The sequence below is a fragment of the Barbus barbus genome (assembly GCF_936440315.1).
Source record: "Barbus barbus genome assembly, chromosome: 49".
NCBI classification, from domain to species: domain Eukaryota; kingdom Metazoa; phylum Chordata; class Actinopteri; order Cypriniformes; family Cyprinidae; genus Barbus; species Barbus barbus.
This window is the reverse complement of record NC_136727.1, coordinates 4449184-4471967: the sequence shown is the minus strand read 5'-3', so window position 1 is coordinate 4471967 and position 22784 is coordinate 4449184. Positions and strand designations below refer to the sequence as shown.

General features: G+C 35.2%; 2 protein-coding genes across 5 annotated transcripts; one reads left to right on the top strand and one right to left on the bottom strand.

Moving 5' to 3' along the window:
• The first annotated feature begins 2876 nt into the window (after positions 1 to 2876).
• Positions 2877 to 6678, top strand: LOC306867850 (uncharacterized protein). The gene is made up of 2 exons (XM_079413769.1): positions 2877 to 3004; positions 3497 to 6678. The coding sequence occupies exons 1-2, from the start codon at positions 2962 to 2964 to the stop codon at positions 4720 to 4722; spliced, it is 1269 nt and encodes a 422-aa protein (XP_079269895.1). The 5' UTR covers positions 2877 to 2961; the 3' UTR covers positions 4723 to 6678.
• A 7379-nt stretch (positions 6679 to 14057) lies between these two features.
• LOC306867861 (SLAM family member 5-like) lies at positions 14058 to 18535 on the bottom strand. 4 transcript variants are annotated; one of them, XM_079413785.1, is made up of 6 exons: positions 17856 to 18012; positions 17292 to 17630; positions 16643 to 16939; positions 16234 to 16353; positions 16054 to 16115; positions 14058 to 14766 (listed from the first exon to the last, which is right to left on the bottom strand). In XM_079413785.1, exons 1-6 carry the CDS (start codon positions 17902 to 17904, stop codon positions 14695 to 14697), a joined length of 939 nt encoding a protein of 312 aa, XP_079269911.1. In that variant the 5' UTR covers positions 17905 to 18012; the 3' UTR covers positions 14058 to 14694. The 4 variants fall into 4 exon arrangements, with proteins under 4 accessions (XP_079269911.1, XP_079269913.1, XP_079269912.1 ...); XM_079413784.1 differs by having other exon boundaries at positions 14068 to 14766; positions 16231 to 16353; positions 17856 to 18007; XM_079413787.1 differs by lacking the exon at positions 16054 to 16115 and having other exon boundaries at positions 14059 to 14766; positions 17856 to 18535.
• Positions 18536 to 22784: the final 4249 nt, after the last annotated feature.

Genomic DNA, 22784 nt, shown 5'->3' with positions numbered 1-22784 from the left:
TTCAACACTGTAAACATTAAAATGTTGGTTTCTAGTGCTTTATATTCTCAAAGAAGGTTGTCAGTATTGTCAACTCCTGCAAAACAGTGACACATTTATAATTCCTTCATTAAATGAACTAATTATTAGAAACTCTAAACTACATTCAAATTCATGGACACATTATTATTATTAAGGTGGTTATATAGCGGTTAATGAAAGGTCTCCCACAAAGAACCAACGTAGTAAACAAATACTGTAAATATAGGTGTCATTTATTTGTTTTTATATATTATTAATGTATTATTAGTCTCAGAATGTGAGAATTAATACTATTATTGAGCAGTTTTATAGTCTTTCAGCAGATACTGACTGTAATCTTTTTCTACCACAGACACTTGGGAAGTCGTGGCCTAATGGTTAGAGAGTTGGACTCGTAATCCAAAGGTTGTGGGTTCGAGTCTCCGGCCGGCAGGGATTGTAGGTGGGGGGAGTGAATGTCCAGCGCTCTCTCCACCCTCAATACCACGACTGAGGTGCCCTTGAGCAAGGCACCGAACCCCCAACTGCTCCCCGGGCGCCGCAGCATAAATGCTGCCCACTGCTTCGGGTGTATGTTCACGGTGTGTGTGTGTTCACTGCTGTGTGTGTGCACGTTGGATGGGTTAAATGCAGAGCACGAATTCCGAGTATGGGTCACCATACTTGGCAGTATGTCACTTCACTTCACTTGAATAGAGAGCTTTTAAATAGATTCAAAGATCTGAGTAAGTAAAAATGAGCTGGACTTACCATCACTAAAACTGATGATTCAGGTGAATTCACACTCTGCTTCTATGAACCGTAAACCCCACCTACTTGATTTGATTGACCCTCTTGTTTATTTTTTGACATTGACGAGCGCTATTAGACCACTGAGGCAGACCAGCTTAAAAAATATCACTCTTAAACCTTTTTGCCATCCTAAAAACAGAGCGGTGCGTCATGGAGGCCAGCAGATCAATGCAAGAATTTTCAAATATTGGGGGTAGTTTGGCCATTTCTAATTATTGGGGTGGCATGTCTGTCATTGTTGTCAACAGACTAAGACAAATTACACAATTACTACTTTTGATATCAACAAAATATAGTTCTTTTGACAGCATTTATTTTGCTATAGTGATTATTCTTTTATGCATGAACAACACAAAACGGAAAAACAGAACAAAAACACATCCCAATGATGTTCTCTTAATTAACACTCAACTGGAGTGTTAACTTTGTCATTCTTTTGTTTTTACTTATTGTGTTTCCATTATAAATATAGACTAAATAATAATATTTCTTTTTAAGATTTTATTTATTATTATTATTATTTTTTTTTTAAGTATCACAGACTGATCCAATGTGACACGTGCTGTATATTCCAAGTGTTATGGGGGTATATGATAGGGTTTGGTGAAAAATATGCATTATTTAATAAAAATCCTGACCTTGACCATTGGTCTTTCATGCTCAAAAAGACCCAGAGTGTTTTAATAAGTGTTAACATGATTTGTGTTGTTAGCTAATGTATTCCATTTAGATATGTAAAAGTAGTGAAGCATTCGAAGTTTTATGTTTCAAATACAAATGCAAATCAATAATTAATTTTCTTGTTTACAACCTTGCTTCATTCTATGAATCAACGTTTTTAATGAACTCTCTGTTAAAGTCAGTCTCTTTCTGCCACCTACTGGTGAAACTATGTAACCTGCACTGGACGGAATCGACATACAGAGTTTTGCATATATAAGTGCTTTCAAATGACGTGTGTTGGCATGTGTGCAAATATAAGATTGTACTATCTTGACGCTTTTCAACTGTATATTTGTCTTTTTTGTTGCTTTAACTAAAATGTAAGTCAATAAAGTCTATCTGTTTCTTGTTTACTTTTTTTTTTGTTAAATATATTTTTCACAAACTAATCATTGAATAAACGTGAAACATTTGTCCAATTTTATTGTGTTTTTCTACAAATCTAAAAAAAAAACTAAATGGCCTTTGCTTGCAAAAGGTTTGGATTCCCACGGGAAATTTGGGAATTTCCAACTCTCCCTCAGAAGTTTTGCTATTCCATGTCAAAATGTTTTTGAGATGGCCAGTCGTTTACAGTTCACAGTAAAGCTCTAATATTCCTTACTTACAGGAAGTACCCTTGTACACATTATAGCTGACATGAGCAACTAAACACCAATGAACAACAAAGACAGTCATTGTGGTATAGGCCTATATCTTGAAGCTGTAGCCTAAACCTGAAGCTTTCACCTGCACACCCACATTTGACTCTTTATTTTGTTTTATTGTACATACATAATGGTCATTTCGAAGTCATTAATTTGTGTGGTGTGCTGGCATTAAAATAAGTAAAATCACTGGAACAAATCAATAAAACTGTGATCTGTCTATTTTAACTCCTCAGTCCTTAGACTGTTATTTCACAATTTAATTTGCGCTTTATATAGGCTATAAGATACAAGGGGGGGGGGGGCTGTAACGGATTATTATGTAATATAATGTCATGCAAACGACGCTGGGGTTCGTTTCTATGATTCATACTGAAGCAGTCACGTGGTTTTCAGGCGAAAGATGCTTCGACGTAATAGAGCACGTGCTTCAGGCAAAGCGAATCAAGCTCCGATACACAGCGCTTTATTATGCAGCTTCGGAGCTTTGTGTTGAACGTAACATCACTACACAGCAGTATTTGTGCACCTTTTTAGGCGTTTACCGACGGAAATGGACGTTTAGCAGGCAACAGTGTACATATGCTAAACCTGAGTGTTTGTGAATGTGGGAATCAATTTAACAACCGATTTATTTATGTTTCATTTGACCAGATCTGCTCTTCCTACCACACAAGAATAACTCCTCTTCTCCTACAACAATTCATCAATAAATGCTGGAGTATTCACATCGGCCTGGAAGTGAAGAATATAGAGTTTAAGAAAGAGCAGAGAGAACATGTATGAACCCTGCAGAATAAAACAAGAAGAAGAACAAAGAGGTTGGTGTTTATTCTTGATTCTTCACCAATGATGCTGAAGAACATTAAGGCTATAAACCTTAAAACAGATTTAGTAGTTAGAAAAATCGTAAGAGCTGTGAAATTTAAGTTAAAGGAGCAAATATAGGACGCTTTCCATGACAATACGTATGCCTTCTTTGTATGAAGATGCCTTATTTTCTTTAGTTGTTAACAAATGGTCAGTGAAATAAGGTTTGAGAAGCATTCATATTGATTGTCAACATCAGGAGGTTGGACTGGACTTTTTTCACAACTTTTGCAAACATATTACTAAGGTATTACATAGTTTTCAATGCTGACTTATTACATGTTGTTGCTGAAACATATTTAGGTATTAGCTACTACAAAACCTGCAATTTGTGCCTGAAATGTTTTAAAAGTAATAATTGGAAGATTTTTTTCAATTTGTCTTTTTGGATTTTCTCATTTTATACTTAACTGAAAATCAAACCTCTTTTACTTACATTTTAGACCTGAATGGAGAAAACAAGGAGAGTGAAGAATTTACTGAAGCGGAGGAGAAACATGATGCCAAATCCGTAATAAAGTCTTTGAGCCACTCACCGAAAAGAAAAGCCAAACAATCTTTTACCTGTTCTCAGTGTGGGAAGCATTTCTCATACAAACAAAGTCTGAAAATTCACATGAGAGTTCATAGTAGAGAGAGGCCTTTCACATGCGATCAATGTGGGACGAGTTTTGCACTAAAAGGATCGCTTAAGCATCATATGAAAATCCACACTGGAGAGAAGCCATACACGTGTGATCAATGCGGGCAGAGCTTCACACATGTCAGCACTCTTAAATTACATGTGCATTCTCATTCTGGAGAGAGGCCATATATCTGCGATCAGTGCGGTAAAACATTTATTAGGGTAGGATCCCTGAGGACCCACTTGAAAGTTCATACAAAGGAGAAGCCTTATGTTTGTTCTCTGTGTGGAAAGAGTTTTAGTCAGATGGGCGCTTTAAATACGCACCAGATAAGGCACAGCGGTGTGAAGAATCATATGTGCTTTGATTGTGGAAAATCCTTCATTAGAGATGCTGAACTGAAACAGCACCAGAAAACTCACACTGGAGAAAAACCTTACAAGTGTTCACACTGTGACAAGAGATTCAGTCAAACAGGACATCGGAAAATACATGAGAGGACCCACACCGGAGAGAAGCCATATACATGTGATCAGTGCGGGAAGAGTTTCACACATGTCAGCACTCTTAAATTACATGTACATTCTCATTCTGGAGAGAGGCCATATAACTGCGATCAGTGCGGTAAAACATTTGTTAAGGCAGTGTGCCTGAAGGCCCACCGGAAAGTTCATTTAAAGGAGAAACCTTACAAGTGTTCACTGTGTGAAAGGGGTTTTACTCAGGTGAGTGCTTTCAAATCACACCAGAAAAGACACAGCGGTGTGAAAGATTACATGTGCTTTGAATGTGGGAAGACCTTTATTACAAACGCTGAATTGAAACTGCACCAGAGAACTCACACTGGAGAAAAACCTTACAAGTGTTCACACTGTGACAGGAGATTCAGCTGGTTAGCATCTCTGAAAATACATGAGAGGAGCCACACTGGAGAGAAACCATATCACTGCTCTTCATGTGGGAAGAGCTTTAGTAAATTAGCTTCTCTACGCAGTCATACAAAAGGAAAATGTCCAATGGAAGAAAGGCTTCCTTCTATATAAATCTTTCCTAAACAGTTGCAATGAGTGTCTGGACAAAGAACCATGAAAGTTTTCCCAGTGAACAAGTGTGAGATTCAGATCACGAAAAAGAGGCTATAGCATATTTAAGTGAGTCATGTGTCTGATATATAAATAATACAAATGTAAAAATTAGACCTTGTTCTTCATCCTTGTGCTTAGATCATCTTGTTATTTTGCCACTGAGGTCCATTTAACAAATGCAGGTGCAAGATATACTGTTTTTCTACCATATAATGCAATATGATGGCAGGAAAATAGACAAAGTTCTGATGTCTTGCTGTAACAACACATCCGTCTTCAAACAGTTTTATAAAGCAATTTATGTTTTAAATAAAAATAATTTCAACTTCATATATTGCTCTGTTTTTAACATCTTAGGTATAATGAGAATTATTGTAGACTACTAATTTAAGAAACAACAACAAGATAAGGCAACAAGACAGTGCTAAAGATAAGCAGTAGTTTTAAATCTCAAAATATAGCCCTCTGGTGACTGACTTCTGTAATGCTTGAATATGACTTGCTAAAATTTTGGGTAAACTGGATTCGACCCTTACTTTACAATTTTATAAAAATTTATTTAATTAGTTAGTAGGCTATTTGTTAAGTTTTTACAACGGACTTCGTCTCCCCTGCTGAAAAAAACAATAAAACCCTGCCCAAAACACAATAGAAAATGTAATGGATTTAATGGTTATAATGGGAATGGTATTGGTTTAAATGGAAACTATAATGGTGTCTACTGGTATGTGATGGATTCTATTGGTGGGATGTTAAATCCTATTGGAAAAATGGCCAAAACACACTACAAAAATGAATTTTGTAATGGTTTTACTGGAAAAAGCTATTGGTTTATAATGGTATTTGGATATTATAATGGAAACCATTGGAATTTCTGTGATGGTTTCTATTGGGCTTCTATTGTTTTTTTTAGCATGTCGCGGTGATGACGTCATCGCGCAGTCCGTTTGAGGAGCGTCTCGCTGCAACTCACAAGATCCAGGGGGCGTGGTTGGATCCAGATCCAACTCCTCCCACCTTACATATACCTAAACCTACCCATCTCCACCCCCTGATCCTTAAACCCACCCCATCTCCACCCCTGAACCTACCAATCTCCACCCCTTAGATGTGGATCCAACCACGCCCCATGGATCTTGTGGACTGCAGCGAACCCTACTTGGTCCGTTTTGAGTCTTCTGAAGTGAGATGAGGTTTAGGGTATATTTACACACAAATATATATATATATTAGTTACATGATTAAAATTGAAATATATATTTTAAACATTATACAGTTAGACATCTCCTAAGCCTGTGAGGATTGGCGCACGTCCTATTAAGGTACAAAAATGAGTAGGCTATCTTGCAAATCCTTTTATAGACACTTAATATGTAGGTAAATATGACTAAATTGACTCTGGATCATGAACATATTACTTTGTGATCACTGTATTTTCTGCACATACAAAATAGTAACAAATTAAGTAGGCTAATTCCTTTGCTGCTATGAATATAGTTAGAAGAAATTATATCGGATATTATACTGCTGTGCCTATATATTTACTTATACAACATTGTCAACTATTCTGAAAATGGGTGTCATTTTTATGTTTTGATGTATTATTAATGTTTTATTCATCTCAAATTGAGAAGAGAGAGAGAGAGAGAAAACACTGACTGAGGCAAACACTATGATCACCAGTTTTGATATACAAGTTTTACATCTCTTAACAGCATGTATTGAATTGAAAAACAAGTTGTATGTAAAAAACCAATACCAAAATTCAGTGATGACAAGTTAAATTAAGTTGAATTCAGTTAGTGTTGTTTGGTGCTTACACATATAAATTTATTTCTGACTTTATTTATTATTCCTTTTTATTAATGCTGTCAAACGATTAATCGCATCCAAAATAAAAGTTTTTGTGTACATAATATATGTGTGTGTACTGTGTATTTTTATTATGTATATAAAGAAATTGTATCTTATATAAATATATTATATGGTGGCCGAGAGAGCTCAACGTGCTGCAACTTCAGAAAATACATGCAAATAGAAAAAGCACCAGCAAATCAAGAAAACATCTTCATCAATTTAACACAGGTGCTGCAAATGCTCACAACACAAACAAATAAAGAATTTTATTTGCAGCGCGTTTCTTTTTTTGGTTGTGAGCATTTGCAGCGCGTGTGTTGTCAAATTGACAAAGTTGTTTTCTTAATTTGCAGGTGTTTTTTCTATTTGCATTGTGTTTCTTTATTTGGCTGTGTTGTGAGCATTTGCAGCGAAAATTTAAATTGAAGAAGTTGTTTTCTTAATTTGCAGGTGGGGTTTTTTTTTCTATTTGCAATGCGTTGAGCTCTCTTGGCCACCATAATATTTATAATACTGTGTCCTTATCAAACATGACCCAAAAATGCATAGAGCAATAAAATCTGCTTCTATATAAATCTGCGACAGGACCATGAAACCTTGTCTGAAGTTGTTACATTGAACAGAGTTCATCTTCAAGACCAATAGTTTCAAATGTGAGATGAATCATGAAGATAAACTCAAAGACAGACCAAATGAACAATATCGAAATCTTTATTCTTGTGTAAGATTTTACTTAATATTATTTCAATCATAATCATTATGCTTTTTGTATTTTGTTACATTTTTATTTACATTTCCTTTTATGGAATAACTTTAGTGAGTGATTAAAATAAAAGTAGAATAGATTGTGTACAAGGTTTGAGTAGATATGATTCATAAGCTTATATTCTCAATTAACTGCAGAGCTGTTTAGTGATTTAAGTGGTCAAAAGTCACATATGTCAGGCCCTCCTCTATTCCCTGTTTAAGAACAAAATTAGATTCATATTTAATGATGAATAAGAAAAAATTAAAATATTGTTCAAACTTCTACATGAGAGAGTCTTACTGTGCGTCTTTTGTTTTGGGAAAAAGACCGATGACTGCAACTTACTGAATAAAACACCTTGAGGAAGAGTTGTGTGTTGGCATATGTATCTCTTTACTTCCTTTCAAGTAAAGTTTCTTTCATTGATTGAAATCATTGGTCAGTGAGTCAACTGTACTTCTTCTACAAAATGTATCACTCTTGTTTCATTTACTCTCTTTTATAAAGGAAAGTAGAGCATTTTTTATGTGCATTTTCAGTTACTTTGGGTGTAACTTTGTATTGGTTTGATGTACTACTGATGAACTATCCCAGATAGCACACGTACGTCTGTTAAAGATCTCTTGATCTGGAAAGCATCTGCAAGCGTCTACAAACGTCTGACAGACGTCTCTCAGATGTCAGTTTTACATACAGTCTAAATCATAAACATCTTAAAGACATATAATAGATATGGGATGATATTAGACTCAAAATGATTAATAGATGCACGCACAATTATCCATGTACTGCATAAATTTTATGCATGTATCTTACTAACCACAAACAAATGTCTTTCAATTTGAGTCTGTGGAATTCAGGATTAAATGATTGTGCAGCGACTTGAACAAATAAAGACATGGTCACGTATAAAAATGTTCTGATCTGTATTAATACATCATAAATTGCTCATGCAAAAAGGAATCTGTGCATATGTGGATCAGGTGACACGCGTGCATTTATTGACATCTTGTTCATGTTAATCTTGTTCGGTTCATTTGGATTTTGAGACTTCATTTTCGCAGTTTGCAGTATTTCACGACGCACACAAACACAGCTACCAATGAACAAAGCCCAGTGCAATTCATTAACGTGTACACGATTTGAAAAATTCTCAAATGTGCGTCACTACACTGAAACAAATGCTTTTCAATCAGTGTCTGCAGTTCAGTTAAGAATTACATTAATATGCAGCATTTTGTTCAAATAGAGACTTGTTTTTGAATACAAATGTTAGTTTGTATTAAACTATCATAATTTGTTCATGTAGAGATTAAAATGTGCATTTGTGGATCAGGCGACGAACGTGCATTCATTCACATCTCTTCTGAGTCGATTCTATTTGATTCATTTAATTTTGAGACTTTTGTTCCGCCCGTTTAGTCTTGCCCAATCCACACACACGCAGCTCGCGATCCACACGCAGCTGAGCCGAAGAACATCAGCGACCACTAGATGGCACTAGCCCCAGTCACATGTGTGCATTCCATTCTGTACGCTTTTATGAATGTTACATTGTGTTTTCTTTGTTTCCTTTTGGTTTGGCTATTAAAATAATAATTATATAAAACTGGTTTTGTGGTCCAGGGTCACATATTTTATTTACTTATTACTAAACTGTTTTCTGAGTCAGTGTTGGCTGCAAAGATGAAGTTGACAATGCTGATTTGTCATCTGTTTATAAGTAGCCTATAAATAGCGTCTAATTAAACTTATTGCAAAGATCTGCTACTTTTACAGTATGTATAGAATGGTTATTTTCACTAAGTATAAACAACAAATCTCTAAAAATGCTGCTTTTGTTACTTAGTGTAAATAGAATATATCATATTTTCACTTAGTGTAAAGCATCTATGGATATTTGCACTTATAATAGTGTAAACAGCATCTATTGCTATTTTCACTTAGTACAAATAGCTGCTGTCATAAACTAAAACCATACGGCATTAACGGCTGTACAGTTACAGTCCTTTCTATGGATGGAGGCGTACACAACCATCAATGATCCTAAAGTAACCAGTTTTTCTCGAAATACAACGGCTTTATTCTCGAAATTGAATTTTTATTCTCAGCATTTTATTTCAACATTTTTCTGGATATTTAATGAGTTTATATCATTATATTAAATTAAATTATTATAATGACTTTATTCTGGAGATGTGTTGTTTTTTATTGTTTGGCCCTACACTCCTCTTTCTTACTCCCTCATTTGTCAAAAATCGAAAAAATCATCCTTTTAACATGATGCTTGGCCCGAGCTCAGGCTTATCAGCATGGATTGTACTATGAACTATTTTAGTTAACCAGTGTATCTAGACTCTAGTGTATCTATATGACTGTGCGCAATCGAACATCAGAAATAAAATACGCCAACATTTTTGGTCATACAAACCATTCAAACTGTATAGTCTGCTTTTATTTGTGTGCACTTACAATATCAACAAATTTGTGCTTTTGTAAAATAAAGAAAACAGGCTGCGTTTTCTGCTGTCTCAGTCGAACTGGAGCGTGGAACAAAAATGAAGAGAAACTCAAGCTATCTTACCTCAAAGACAAGAGAAATATAGCCTTGTAGAAATGTCTACTTTAAAAGAACTGATTCAAATCCAAAACAAACACTCTCTTATTATATGGGCTACTGTAAGTGTATGAAAGGTGCGTTTCTCTCGTACTGCGGAGATGGCAAATCAGCATCGTCAACTTCATCTTTGCAGCCAACACTGACTCAGAAAACAGTTTAGTAATAAGTAAATAAAATATGTGACCCTGGACCACAAAACCAGTTTTATATAATTATTATTTTAATAGCCAAACCAAAAGGAAACAAAGAAAACACAATGTAACATTCATAAAAGCGTACAGAATGGAATGCACACATGTGACTGGGGCTAGTGCCATCTAGTGGTCGCTGATGTTCTTCGGCTCAGCTGCGTGTGGATCGCGAGCTGCGTGTGTGTGGATTGGGCAAGACTAAACGGGCGGAACAAAAGTCTCAAAATTAAATGAATCAAATAGAATCGACTCAGAAGAGATGTGAATGAATGCACGTTCGTCGCCTGATCCACAAATGCACATTTTAATCTCTACATGAACAAATTATGATAGTTTAATACAAACTAACATTTGTATTCAAAAACAAGTCTCTATTTGAACAAAATGCTGCATATTAATGTAATTCTTAACTGAACTGCAGACACTGATTGAAAAGCATTTGTTTCAGTGTAGTGACGCACATTTGAGAATTTTTCAAATCGTGTACACGTTAATGAATTGCACTGGGCTTTGTTCATTGGTAGCTGTGTTTGTGTGCGTCGTGAAATACTGCAAACTGCGAAAATGAAGTCTCAAAATCCAAATGAACCGAACAAGATTAACATGAACAAGATGTCAATAAATGCACGCGTGTCACCTGATCCACATATGCACAGATTCCTTTTTGCATGAGCAATTTATGATGTATTAATACAGATCAGAAAATGTTTATACGTGAACATGTCTTTATTTGTTCAAGTCGCTGCACAATCATTTAATCCTGAATTCCACAGACTCAAATTGAAAGACATTTGTTTGTGGTTAGTAAGATACATGCATAAAATTTATGCAGTACATGGATAATTGTGCATGCATCTATTAATCATTTTGAATCTAATATCATCCCATAAATAGACGTCTATTTGACATCTAAAAGGAAACGTCCTATAGACGTATTGCAGATGAGCAAACACCCTAAATATTAGTCTTGCAGATATAAATGCAGACATCAAATAGACGTCTCGGAGATGTACGTGTGCTATCAGGGATTGGTGTTTTATTCATCCCATATTGTAGAAATTGTATTTTTATGTTCTTTGAGTCATCGTACAGAGATGGAAAAATACAAAATGGGAGGAAAAAATTATAATCCAATGTTTTTGCATTTTTGCATTCTCGTGCAAAATGATTGTGTTCCCTCAAGAAACTTTGAGTTCTGTTGTGATGAAAAAACAAATGCAGCTATTCTACAAAATACCTGATGGAGATTTATATTTCAGTATCTAAAATAACTAAATTAACTGAGAATATATATAGGGGGAAGGGAAAATAAGTTATTCTGAATGCACACTCCTTACCAGTCTGTGGCGGTAATGCACCAATATGTTTCCAATAAAAGCCCAAAAGAAGAAGAAGCTGCTTTTTTTCTGAAGGGGTCGTTTCTGTTTTGTTTTGATCGGGTAAGCGTCGTTTGTCCGTCTGCCGGCTGAAACACATATTTAGCGTGAAGCCAACGATGTGAAGAACATAATTAATTCATAAACCCATGAGCAATCTTGTGTGTTTGTATGTTCGTGTTAATGTTATTGTTACTGAATGTCACTTGATCAAAAGTCAAATCTGTGAGGGAAATTCATGGGAGTTGATCTCAAACAGTGCAGCAGAGATTTTATTTTAAAATTTTATCTTTTGCCATTTACCTTTGAAAGTCAAATTTGTAGTATATAAACTGCTAAATTTAATTTAATTGAATAAAAATTTAATTTAAACCTTTAAAGAGCTATGCGGACCGTTTTTAAATCGGAGGTAAGCTACATAAATGAATGTGAAGGACGTTTGACACCAGAAACATTAAATTAGTGCTTTGTCGTTTTCTCTAAGGTTTTATTGTCGAAATATTTTTAGATTGAAATTGATATGTTTAATGTGATTATTGATATTATGCTTCTGTATGTAAATTACTTGTGGTTAATAAAATGCTGTTGCAAGAAAGTGGAAAAACTACAGTAAAGATGAGTGTCATTTGAATTTGTTTTGCTGTAAGAGTTACATTCATTACTCACTCATTTCAAAATGTTTGATTCATATCAAAATGCGAGTAATAATAATATAGAACAGTGTTATACTTTCAGCATGTATCTAAAGTCTGTTTTTACTTCAAACACTTAAATACACTATTAAGAGCTGCTTAAAGGCATCTTTATTTTCAACCCATCTTTAGTTTTGGTCAAATAAGTAGTTTAAAATTACACCAGAAAAGACACAGCGGTGTGAAGGATCATTTATGCTTTGAGTGTGGAAAGACTTTTGTTAGAGATGCTGAACTTAAACTGCACCAGAGAACTCACTCCAGAGAAAAAACCTTATCAGTGTTCACACTGTGACGAGAGATTCAAACGATCAGAATATCTGAAATCACATGAGAGGACCCACACTGGAGAGAAACCATATCAGTGCCCTCCATTTCCATGGGTTGTTCCCAAATGAACAATATATAAAAAGTTGTATTATATACTGATATAATATTATTCAAATCAGTATGCTTCCTTATGATTTTTGTATTTTGTCCATCTCAAATTTTTATTTCATATAAAGCACGTGTATCTTATTTAATTTACTCTTTTATGAAAGAAACTCTAAATTTAAAAAATGTTATGTGCTCATATCAGCAGAAAGAGAGCATCTGGAATAAAGACAAGCAGGCCTTTTTTCATTGGGTACTCTGCTGTTTATCTGTCTTTTATGATTTATTTATTTTTTTTTAATGAGTATGGTGTTTTACTGAACTTCCAACGAGGTGCGTAAGTGTAAATTAAGTTTGATATTGGAAACACGTAACGTGTGATTTAGTCATGAGAAGCACATTTATGTATAATGAAAGAAAAGTAGCTTAACATTGTCACTGATTGGCCTAAAACACTCAAAACAAGCACTACAAAATAAGAACATACACATTGCATACACTACATACTTAATAGCATTTAATGATTTGCAGTTTAGATTGCAATTTCATGAACTCATCTCTTTTTGGTTTTTATAACGTGTCATTGTTACATAGCTACATACTATGGCTGTGCTCTCGTGATATTTACATAATTCTGACCAGCAGGTGTCGGCAGAGCACGGTGATTTGAGCACTTCAAAGCAAACGGTCCTATTTATTCAGAATTTCGATAAGCTTCCTCTGTGCCATTAATATTTGCACACAGTGTTTAGAGTTCTGAATGATGGATTGGTTTTGCTTTGACTGTTACTGGTATTTTACTCCTTTGTGTTGTGGCCACAATGTTTTGCAATGCATCTCGAAATTGTTTTTACTCCGCCTTTGACAGCAGAATCATAATGTACTTCGTAAGATACTAGACCAGCCCAAAAACGCAAGCAATATGTAAAACATAATAATATTCTGTACAGTTCTCCAGCATGAAAACATGTGCCTGACAGAGAATGCCAAGTATGTTGCTGTAGCCTGGGTATCTTCCAAGTGGAAGGGGCTTTTGACATATGTGGTCGGAGACCCTCAAGTTAGTGGGGTCAAATTTACAGGTGGGGTTACCTTCAGTACAACCCATTTGGGTCTATAATCCCACCCATTTGGGGCTGCTCCACCCACTCGGAACTGACTGCAGTGATACCTATCTCCACGTTCATACCTAAAGTCCCCGCCAAAAGCCAAACGTGTGGAAACATGTCCTGAAAAGCAGGAAAACACTAACTGCTGGAGCAAAAGATTAAAACAACCAATGAGTTAACTAGATATAAGAATTCCATGTATTATTTTTGTGTAACTTGAGGTTTGTTATTCTAAAAGCTTTCAAGGACTATTTGCTTGGTTTGTTAGGTTTCAGAAAACAGTCTGAAAAGTGATTAAATATATATATAAAAAAAACACTTAACTGCTTAAACATGCATAAAGCAAAGCAAACGTTTATTTCATTGCATTTCAGTACAATGTTCATGAAATAATGCTGAAATATAAAATACACAAACACTGAAACTTTAAGGCAGCTGTAGCATGAGCTCAAGTGATCAAGTCTAAACAAGTTAACTCAGTTGTGTAGGCAGTTCTTTTGCATTATGAAGCTGTTACTGAATCCAATTCTTTGATGTTTAATAAATAACACAATGAAATGGTAGTGTGGAAAAAAATAACTAAAAAATAATACATTTGCATTCCACCTCAGTGGTTTTCAACTGGTTTCATGTCAGGACCCAGATGTGACCAAAATGGATAATAATATTATTAATACTAATTATAGTAATACTAAAATAGGATAAAATGCTGAAATGGATTATTACAATGATCTGCAAATCAATTATTAACATGAAATAGACTGAATATGACCAAATCACTTGTCTTATGTATTTTTTCTTACTTTTCAGTTTTACATGATTATGGTTAGGTTAGTTGCAATTTAATATTCACAACATTGCATCGCTCGAATATATTTCCAAATATTGGGTCCACAAACCACCAGTTTCAGTTGAGAAACGGTGCTCTATGCTGCGGTGAGACTTTTTTAAAATTCAAAACATTACAAATATTGCAAATTTTGCTCCTTGGGTGTTGCAACACTTGAGTACACGGTGTTATCTTCAGCAGGCGTCTGTAAGAAAATAATAAGGTAAAATCAGGAACAGTGTTGATGCCACAATTATAAAACTGAAGAAACTAAATCTTTTTGAGAAAAACTAAATAGAAAATGAATCACATTAATAAACTGATTAGTAAAGTTGAAATTAAGATGCTCAGCTCTCAAACGGCTGTTTTGCCTAGAATTCCAAGATTTCAAAAAATTTCAAAAAAGGCAGTAACCTCTTTAGAAAACCAATCAAGCTTCAACTCTTATCAGTGCCACTATTGGTTACAGCGTCTGTGAATAGACTTTCATGCCTTCTTTTGTGGGACATAATTGCAGAACTTCACAGCTTAATTTCAATAAAAGGTATTTTAACACAGAGAGGAAGTTCTGAAAGGGACATTATACCTATCAATGGTATTTCCCATAAAGAATTCAGAATTGAAATTAAACATCTTCAATCTACTAGTCTACTAGTCAATCTGCAACATATATGCCATGATCTTCACACACATGCATGAATGGTCATGCAAATATATGCACACTACAAACAAACATTTCACAAAGCACAAGTACATAAAGCAGCAACATGACAACGGCAAGAAAGTTTCCCTCTTGATGTCCATTCAAATGGAGTAAAACAGTGCCACTATAAGATATGCATAATATCAATATGAAGCTTGATCTACTATATTTATTTGAGAGAATAGTGATTATAAACAAAGTTATTGAAGAAGTTATTGACAAATTGTCATTTTGTGTATTGTTTGGCAAGTTCAAACAGCAGGTGTTTGATGTAACATCACTACACAGTAACCTACAGTCAACCTCACGATTTAAACATGATAAAAGATACAAATTCACCTTTCTTTGTAAATCACTGGTAGAACAGGTTGGTTTACTGTCAACTGACAAACTGGAGCCTTTTCAGTCTGTTGCGACTAAATTTAACTGAATTTATTTGTCATACTAATCCATTTCTGTCAAGACATATTTGTAAAGATTTGCGCACCTGTTAGTAATGGGTGTATCTTAAATCCCTGTTAATTACAAAGGGCTGTCACCCAAGTGCCTGATGCTTGGTGCATGTGAAACATAACGTCATTAAATACATAATCTTTAAAACCAAATTCATCTATAATTCAGCTTCAAATAAATCAGATTTTCTGCTTAGGTTACAGTAGGAAAGAAGCAAGCACTGACAGATACTGAGATTTATTTTTTCTTTAAGCATTAATGATCCATCAGTTCACTGGTGCTGAGTTTTCTAGGCAGGCAGCGAGACACAATGCACACAGCAAAACTGCATCTTACCGTATGCTGTAAAGGATGTGCAATGAATGTTGTTGTAGCATAATGTATGTCTTCAGTATCAACTGTTTTAATAATAACCACAGTTTAACTATAAACATTATACATGAAATGGTGGTCACATGATAAACACTTTTCCAACACAAAGATAAAATAATATGCAGTTGCAGTAATACTTGCCACTTTGTGGTGCTTGTTTATGGTTCCTGATGTACCAAAATAAAATCCCTCCCAAAACTGCAATTATGGCCACCAACAATATACCAACTATCACTGGTCTGTAATAGGAGCGGTGACTATGTTCTGTAACAAACAAAGAGAAAACAATACTTAGTATAAAGCAGACCTGGGAGACAAATTTGTCCGATAGTGTTTAAAGTTAAAAATCACAACTTAAGAAATTCTTAATACTGTTTAGCATAGCATGATGCTGACCTGCCTTTGCTCATATAGTTTTAACACCAGGTGTTCAATGTAAGCCCTAATGGCCAAACAAAAGTCACAGTTCAAGAACATACTCACATCTCATAAAGACCAACCTGCACCATATTTATATCAATACAGGTGAGGAGATTAATCACTGCTGACGCACCTGCACAAGAGTGACAGAGTTGACTGATGTCCAGATGTTGAGTCTGGTTGCTGATGGGATTGTTCAACACACAACTATAGGTGTTTTTATCCTGATAGTCCACCTCCAGAGAGAGACTGATGCTGGGATCAGACACATTGATGCTGGACAATAAACTGTTTCCTTTGTACCAGGAGAGAGTCACATCACTCACATTCAACACTGAACACAGCAGCACACATCTGGACACGGATGATCTTTTAGATAATGAAGAACAGTTTGAAGAGTTACTGCTGATGACAGGAGGGGGAAGAGGAGCTGGAAAACAATGTAGAAAGAACAAGTAAAAGTAAGTGTTATCTCAGTATTATCAATAAACAACAACAAACAATAACATGATGCAGATGTTTTCTTGCAAGGCTAATCAAAAAGAAACCAATATTTTAATGCAAGGCTGAGAACAAAATGAATGCTTGTACAGTATCTACTCCAAGACACTGATTGATAATTTAAGCAGCTGAATTATCTCAACATTTGGTTGGTCATTTCATAGGTTCTGCCATTTAAATTAACATTTAGAAACTTTTATACAACATACTGAGTTCAGACTAGAAATAAACATTAATGCACAATCCTATAGCATTAGTGAGTGACAGAACAGTTTACTCACCGTACACAGTAACACTGAAGCTCTTCAATGAGGTTTTTCTACTTATGATGAGAGTCAGTTTATAAAGTCCACTGTGTTCAGATCTGATGTTTCTGATGGTCAGAGATCCAGTTTGATTGTTCAGCTGTAATTTGTCTCTGAAACTCCCATCATTACTCACAAAAATAAAGTTTATTTGGTCCCTTTTAATGATTTCAGCTACTCGAGTGTTTTGAGGTCCAAACGTCCACAGTATCATATCATCTCTCTGTACTTCAGTAACATCAGTGTTTAGAGCGACAGAATCTCCCTCGGTTACTGATACTGACTTCACTTCATCTGTCTTAACATCAAACACACCTGAAACACATTCAAACAAAGGAAAAACCTTTGTCATAAACAAACAAGGATAAAAGGTACATAGCGGGGTTTTAATTAATATCGAAACTTGAATATAGTAACGGTACATACACGCGCGCGCGTAGGCCTATATAAAAGATTATTTACATAGGCTATTGTACTATTTATATATGTGTGGGCTTTTCCAGTCATTGACCACCCAGCATGAAATGCAATCCGGCTTACCATTTGTGATAAGAATCCATAAACAGATGAAAGCAGCATTTGAATGCATATTACTCAAAAGATGTCCAAACGATTTCCGATCATTAAAGTCCTCATAGCGCCGAAGAAAACGTGCGTTCAAAACGACAGCTGCATAATAAGCAGAAGCACGTCTGCTGAGCTCATACTGAGGAAGTGGGGGGACGTGACGCTACAGTACAGCGCTTAGAAAGAGTTTATCATTTAAATTATTCGTGAATTCGTTAAGTTACTTGCAATTTAGAACTACTTCATCATATACTGATTTTGATTACATGTGTTGACTGATAAAATATCTGATGTTCAGGCTTTGTATCACTAACTATATGCAATTCAATTCAATTCAAGTTTATTTGTATCGCGCTTTTTACGATACAAATCGTTGTAAAGCAGCTCAACAGGAATTTAAGTTTCCACAATATATTTATATATTGCAGAACCTTAATATATTTAACTTATGGCAAAATTTGGTACTATATAACCATATACTTTAATCACTATAATCATAATCTAAATTCAGAGTTTACTGGTGAAAACATTCTTCACACATCCAATGTACAAATACAGGAAAACCGCATAATAATAAATAAATGCATTTGTGAGTTTGGAATGCATAACAACATTTAAGGACTTCCTTTGGTTTCTACTCCACCCCTAGGGGGGTGGGCCTGGCATCTTGAGACACTACCTAGATGCAATTGTTTATTCTTTAAAAAAAACGTAGACATTAACTGAAAATATAATGAAATTAATTTATTTGCCTCAATGACTACCTGAGTTCACACTTTCTAGAGATGTTTTGACACTTTGGGTTCTGGTTGGCCACTATTTCCTGTAGAGCAACGTATACAAATGCAGTAATGTGTTAAATCTGTGTTCATTAAATCTAATGGTAATATGTGAATATCATTCGTTATGCAAATATGGAAACAGAACATGCTTATTGTATAATTTACAGTACTATTGTATACAGTACAGTAAACAATTTGCAACAATAAATATTTCAAACAGTCTATGCTGCTGACACATCATCTAATTATGTTTAATAATACCATATTTCTTTGGAGATCTGAGCGTGTAATGAATATTTATCATACATACATTTTGCATGAAGCATGAAGATGTTGATACAACTGACCTAAAAATCTTCAGTTACCATTCCGGTTGGGTAACATTTTTTATACTTTCATCCAAAGTGACTAACAAGTGACAAACATCATAAGCAATTGTTCATAAAGCATACTATATATATATATATATATATATATTCATAATGCAAGGTTTAGTGCAAACCATTAGCAAAGTTGAAATACAGAAAAGGACATTTCTAAATAAATAAATAACTACATTTACTAATGTTATCTACTTATGTGGAGGTCAAATCAAGTGGCAAACATGAGTCTGACAACAGAAACGGCCCACTGCCCCAATGCACAAACGCTAACCACACACATCCCGTAATAGACAAGTTCTCATATACTGGCTGTGCATTTACCCAAAAACAAAACAAAACCACATTGGTTCAGTGCACACATAGACTTATCGCCTAAATAAACCAGACCACAGCAGATCTCGCTCTGACTCAGAGATGTCAGTGTGTCACAGTGCATGAAGACCCTCATCTTTATTCCACTCACAGGCCTTCTGAAAATCCGCTGCAGAAAAAAAAACATAACGCAAAATCTTTCATATATCATGGAAATCATCTGTTTGTCAAGTTGTCAGGTGGTAAGGAACTTTAGATGCATATCAGCGGTGTGGGAACAATTTTTAAATGTGGTGACGCAAAGAAGTGGTTGTGGGAATACTCAAATTCCATCTGAAATATTCAGCCCTGGAGAAATAACATTTTTGCATCTTCTGTTAAAAAGCTGTAATGTAATGTCAGAAATTTGATTACAAAATAAAATAATCTCAAGCAAATCAAGCTTGAGTACAGTTAAGTCATGCTAGCAACATGAAAACAACGTCATTGGTTTGGTTGAACAAAAAGTACTGTTCAATGGTTTTGATTTAAGTCATAGCATTATTTCAAAGACCTCAACCATGCTGGGTACCAGTGGTGAGATTAATGTTGTTTCCACAACATTATTCCTGTCAGAGAACATCAGTTACTGGCTGGCCTGGTATAAATCATAAAAAAAATAGTATTTAGCTGTTTTTGAAGGTTATGTCATATCCATGGAAACTATTTACAGTACATTATAAACCACTGTTTATCTCCAGACTGCTTACATCAGCTTCAGATAATAGCAGTGTATGGTGTTGGCTCATTGTATCAGCTGCTTAGCTTTTAGTTTGTGTGTTTCCGTTGACGCTTGATTATTTTAACTCTCTCTAGTTACAAGTCAAGTATTGTGTTTTTTTTACACTGCCCAGATATACAACAATTCTTAAAACATGTTATTTGTGTTTTAACATGATGATAATGTAGATCTCACAGCATCTCTGTCTTTCTTTTTGTCTCTTGTCTTTCCCGTAATGCATTAGCTATCTGATACCAGGCAGCTTTTATTTCACTCGGATGACTCCGTAATGCTCTAGATGCTCTAGATGGTCAAAGGGCTTGATTACTTCCTGCAAACTGGATCTCAATGACAGTTATTGTTCCTCTTTTTACTTCTCTAAAATACTTTTATGACTTTAACAACTGGAATAAAAACAGCTCACACTTTGGAAGTCGTTGCATCAAAGAAATGGCTTAATTTGATCTTAATATAACAGATCATATAAGAAATCATTATATAAAGCTCTAGTCAAACAAACAGGAAAATCTCCCCCACATTAGCTCTGAAAAATTCATGAACGCCCTCCCTCTATTTCAGTTTCTACATCTCTTTACCATCTCTCGCTTAGAAACCACATCCTGACCACACTGTCACGAGAGACAGAATCCCATTATGTCACTATAAAATTGATATAGAATTAAAATGAGATACTTAATGTTACATAAACATTTTATATAAACCTACATAAATAATTTAAACGCTGTCTGATAAACAAACTCATGCACACGCTGATGGCAGAACGAGAGTGCGCACAGTTCTGCACTCTTTATAGTGTACCACATGTAATTCTTCAGAATACACGGCTACTTTTGGAAGACAGGCTTTTTGTTTGTGATATGCTTAACCTACGTCATCAATCAGCAGAATGTGATCAGATGCACATATGCACATGTTGCTGGATGTCATAGTTAGCGATTTCTTGAAGATAAATAAAGCTTTTTGACTGCGAGTCAAACAGCATGTCTGTTGTTCTGCTGAACCCCCCCAGCTAAAACCAGCCTAAGCTGGTTGGCTGTTCTTAGCTGGTTTAAGTTGGAAGTAGCTGGTTTAGATGGTTGACCAGAGCCTGACCAGCTAAGGATGGGGTCAAAACCACTCTAAAATCAGCCTGCTGACCAGCTATGACCAGCTAAAATGGCAGTTTAGGCTAGTTTTAGCTGTTTTTATTTCAGCAGGGACTTAAAGGGATAGTTCACCAAAAAATGAAAATTCTGTAAACATTTACTCACCCTCAAGTAGTTCCAAGCCTGTATGAATGTCTTTGTTCTGCTGAACACAAAGGAAGATATTCTGAAGTATGTAGGAAACAGAGCAGTTCTGGGGCACCACTGACTTCCATAGTATTATTTTCCTACGATGGAAGTCAATGGTGCCCCAAAACAGCCTGGTTACAAACTTTCTTCAAAATATCTTCCTTTGTGTTCGGCAGAACAAAGAAATTCATTCGGTTGAGTAAATTATGAGAGAATGTTTGGGTGAACTATCCCTTTAAGTCTGCTATTTTGAGCGGAAATACGGCACGCGTGCATTTCCTACTACAGTACAGATATATTGGAAAGTGTACTTGTTCAGTTCGAAGAGCACTGTAAATTGTTGAGAGGTTAAGCGTACTTACACCAGTGAATATGACATAACGGAAACGTAGCTTTCAAGTTCGTATTGGCGCAAAATGGAAACATACGGAAGCCCACAGAGACCACGCTTCTACACACTGCACGATTTTAGCTATTGACCATATGGCCGGAGCGCTATTTAGAACTTCCGGATAAAGATAAAGCAGCTCGTAATCTTCCGGTCAAGCTAATTTTATATGTGCTATATATAGGTAGAGACTCTCACAGAAACTCATTCTTATCATAAACTGAGAAACTAAATAATTGCAACACCGTAAATAATGATTGCGGAATTAACATACACTTTCATGTTATTAAAGAACATATAATTTTATATGGAGAGTCTGGTAATCCCAGGAAAGTACCCACGTGAGTATAACTGTACATTTAAATGCTGACAAATAAACACTATCATAACTGTTTAGGTTAGTTAGGCTAATCTCTTAAAGGACAATTAAATGGTATTCTCAATATCTTACCTTCATAGCCATGAACACATTTTTTAAATCTTATAAAATTTTAAAGCATTTATTATTTCTTAACTCTGTGAGGTAAAATTCCCATTATTAAAGTTTCACGTTTCATTCATGAAGACGACATGAAGAAATATGCTAAAAACGTGTCTTGGCGATCAATATACTTTTTAAGATGAAAATGACGAGAAACGAGAAAATTAAGTCGTGATAACAGCAAAACAACTTTCGTTATGTCGAGATCACGAGAAAATTAAGTCGTGATAACAGCAAAACAACTTTCGTTATGTTGAGATCACGAGAAAATTAAGTCGTGATAACGACAAAACAACTTTCGTTATGTCGAGATCACGAGAAAATTAAGTCGTGATAACGACAAAACAACTTTCGTTATGTCGAGATCACGAGAAAATTAAGTCGTGATAACGATAAAACAACTTCCATTATGTCGAGATCACGAGAAAATTAAGTCGTGATACCGACAAAACAACTTTCGTTATGTCGAGATCACGAGAAAATTAAGTCGTGATAACGATA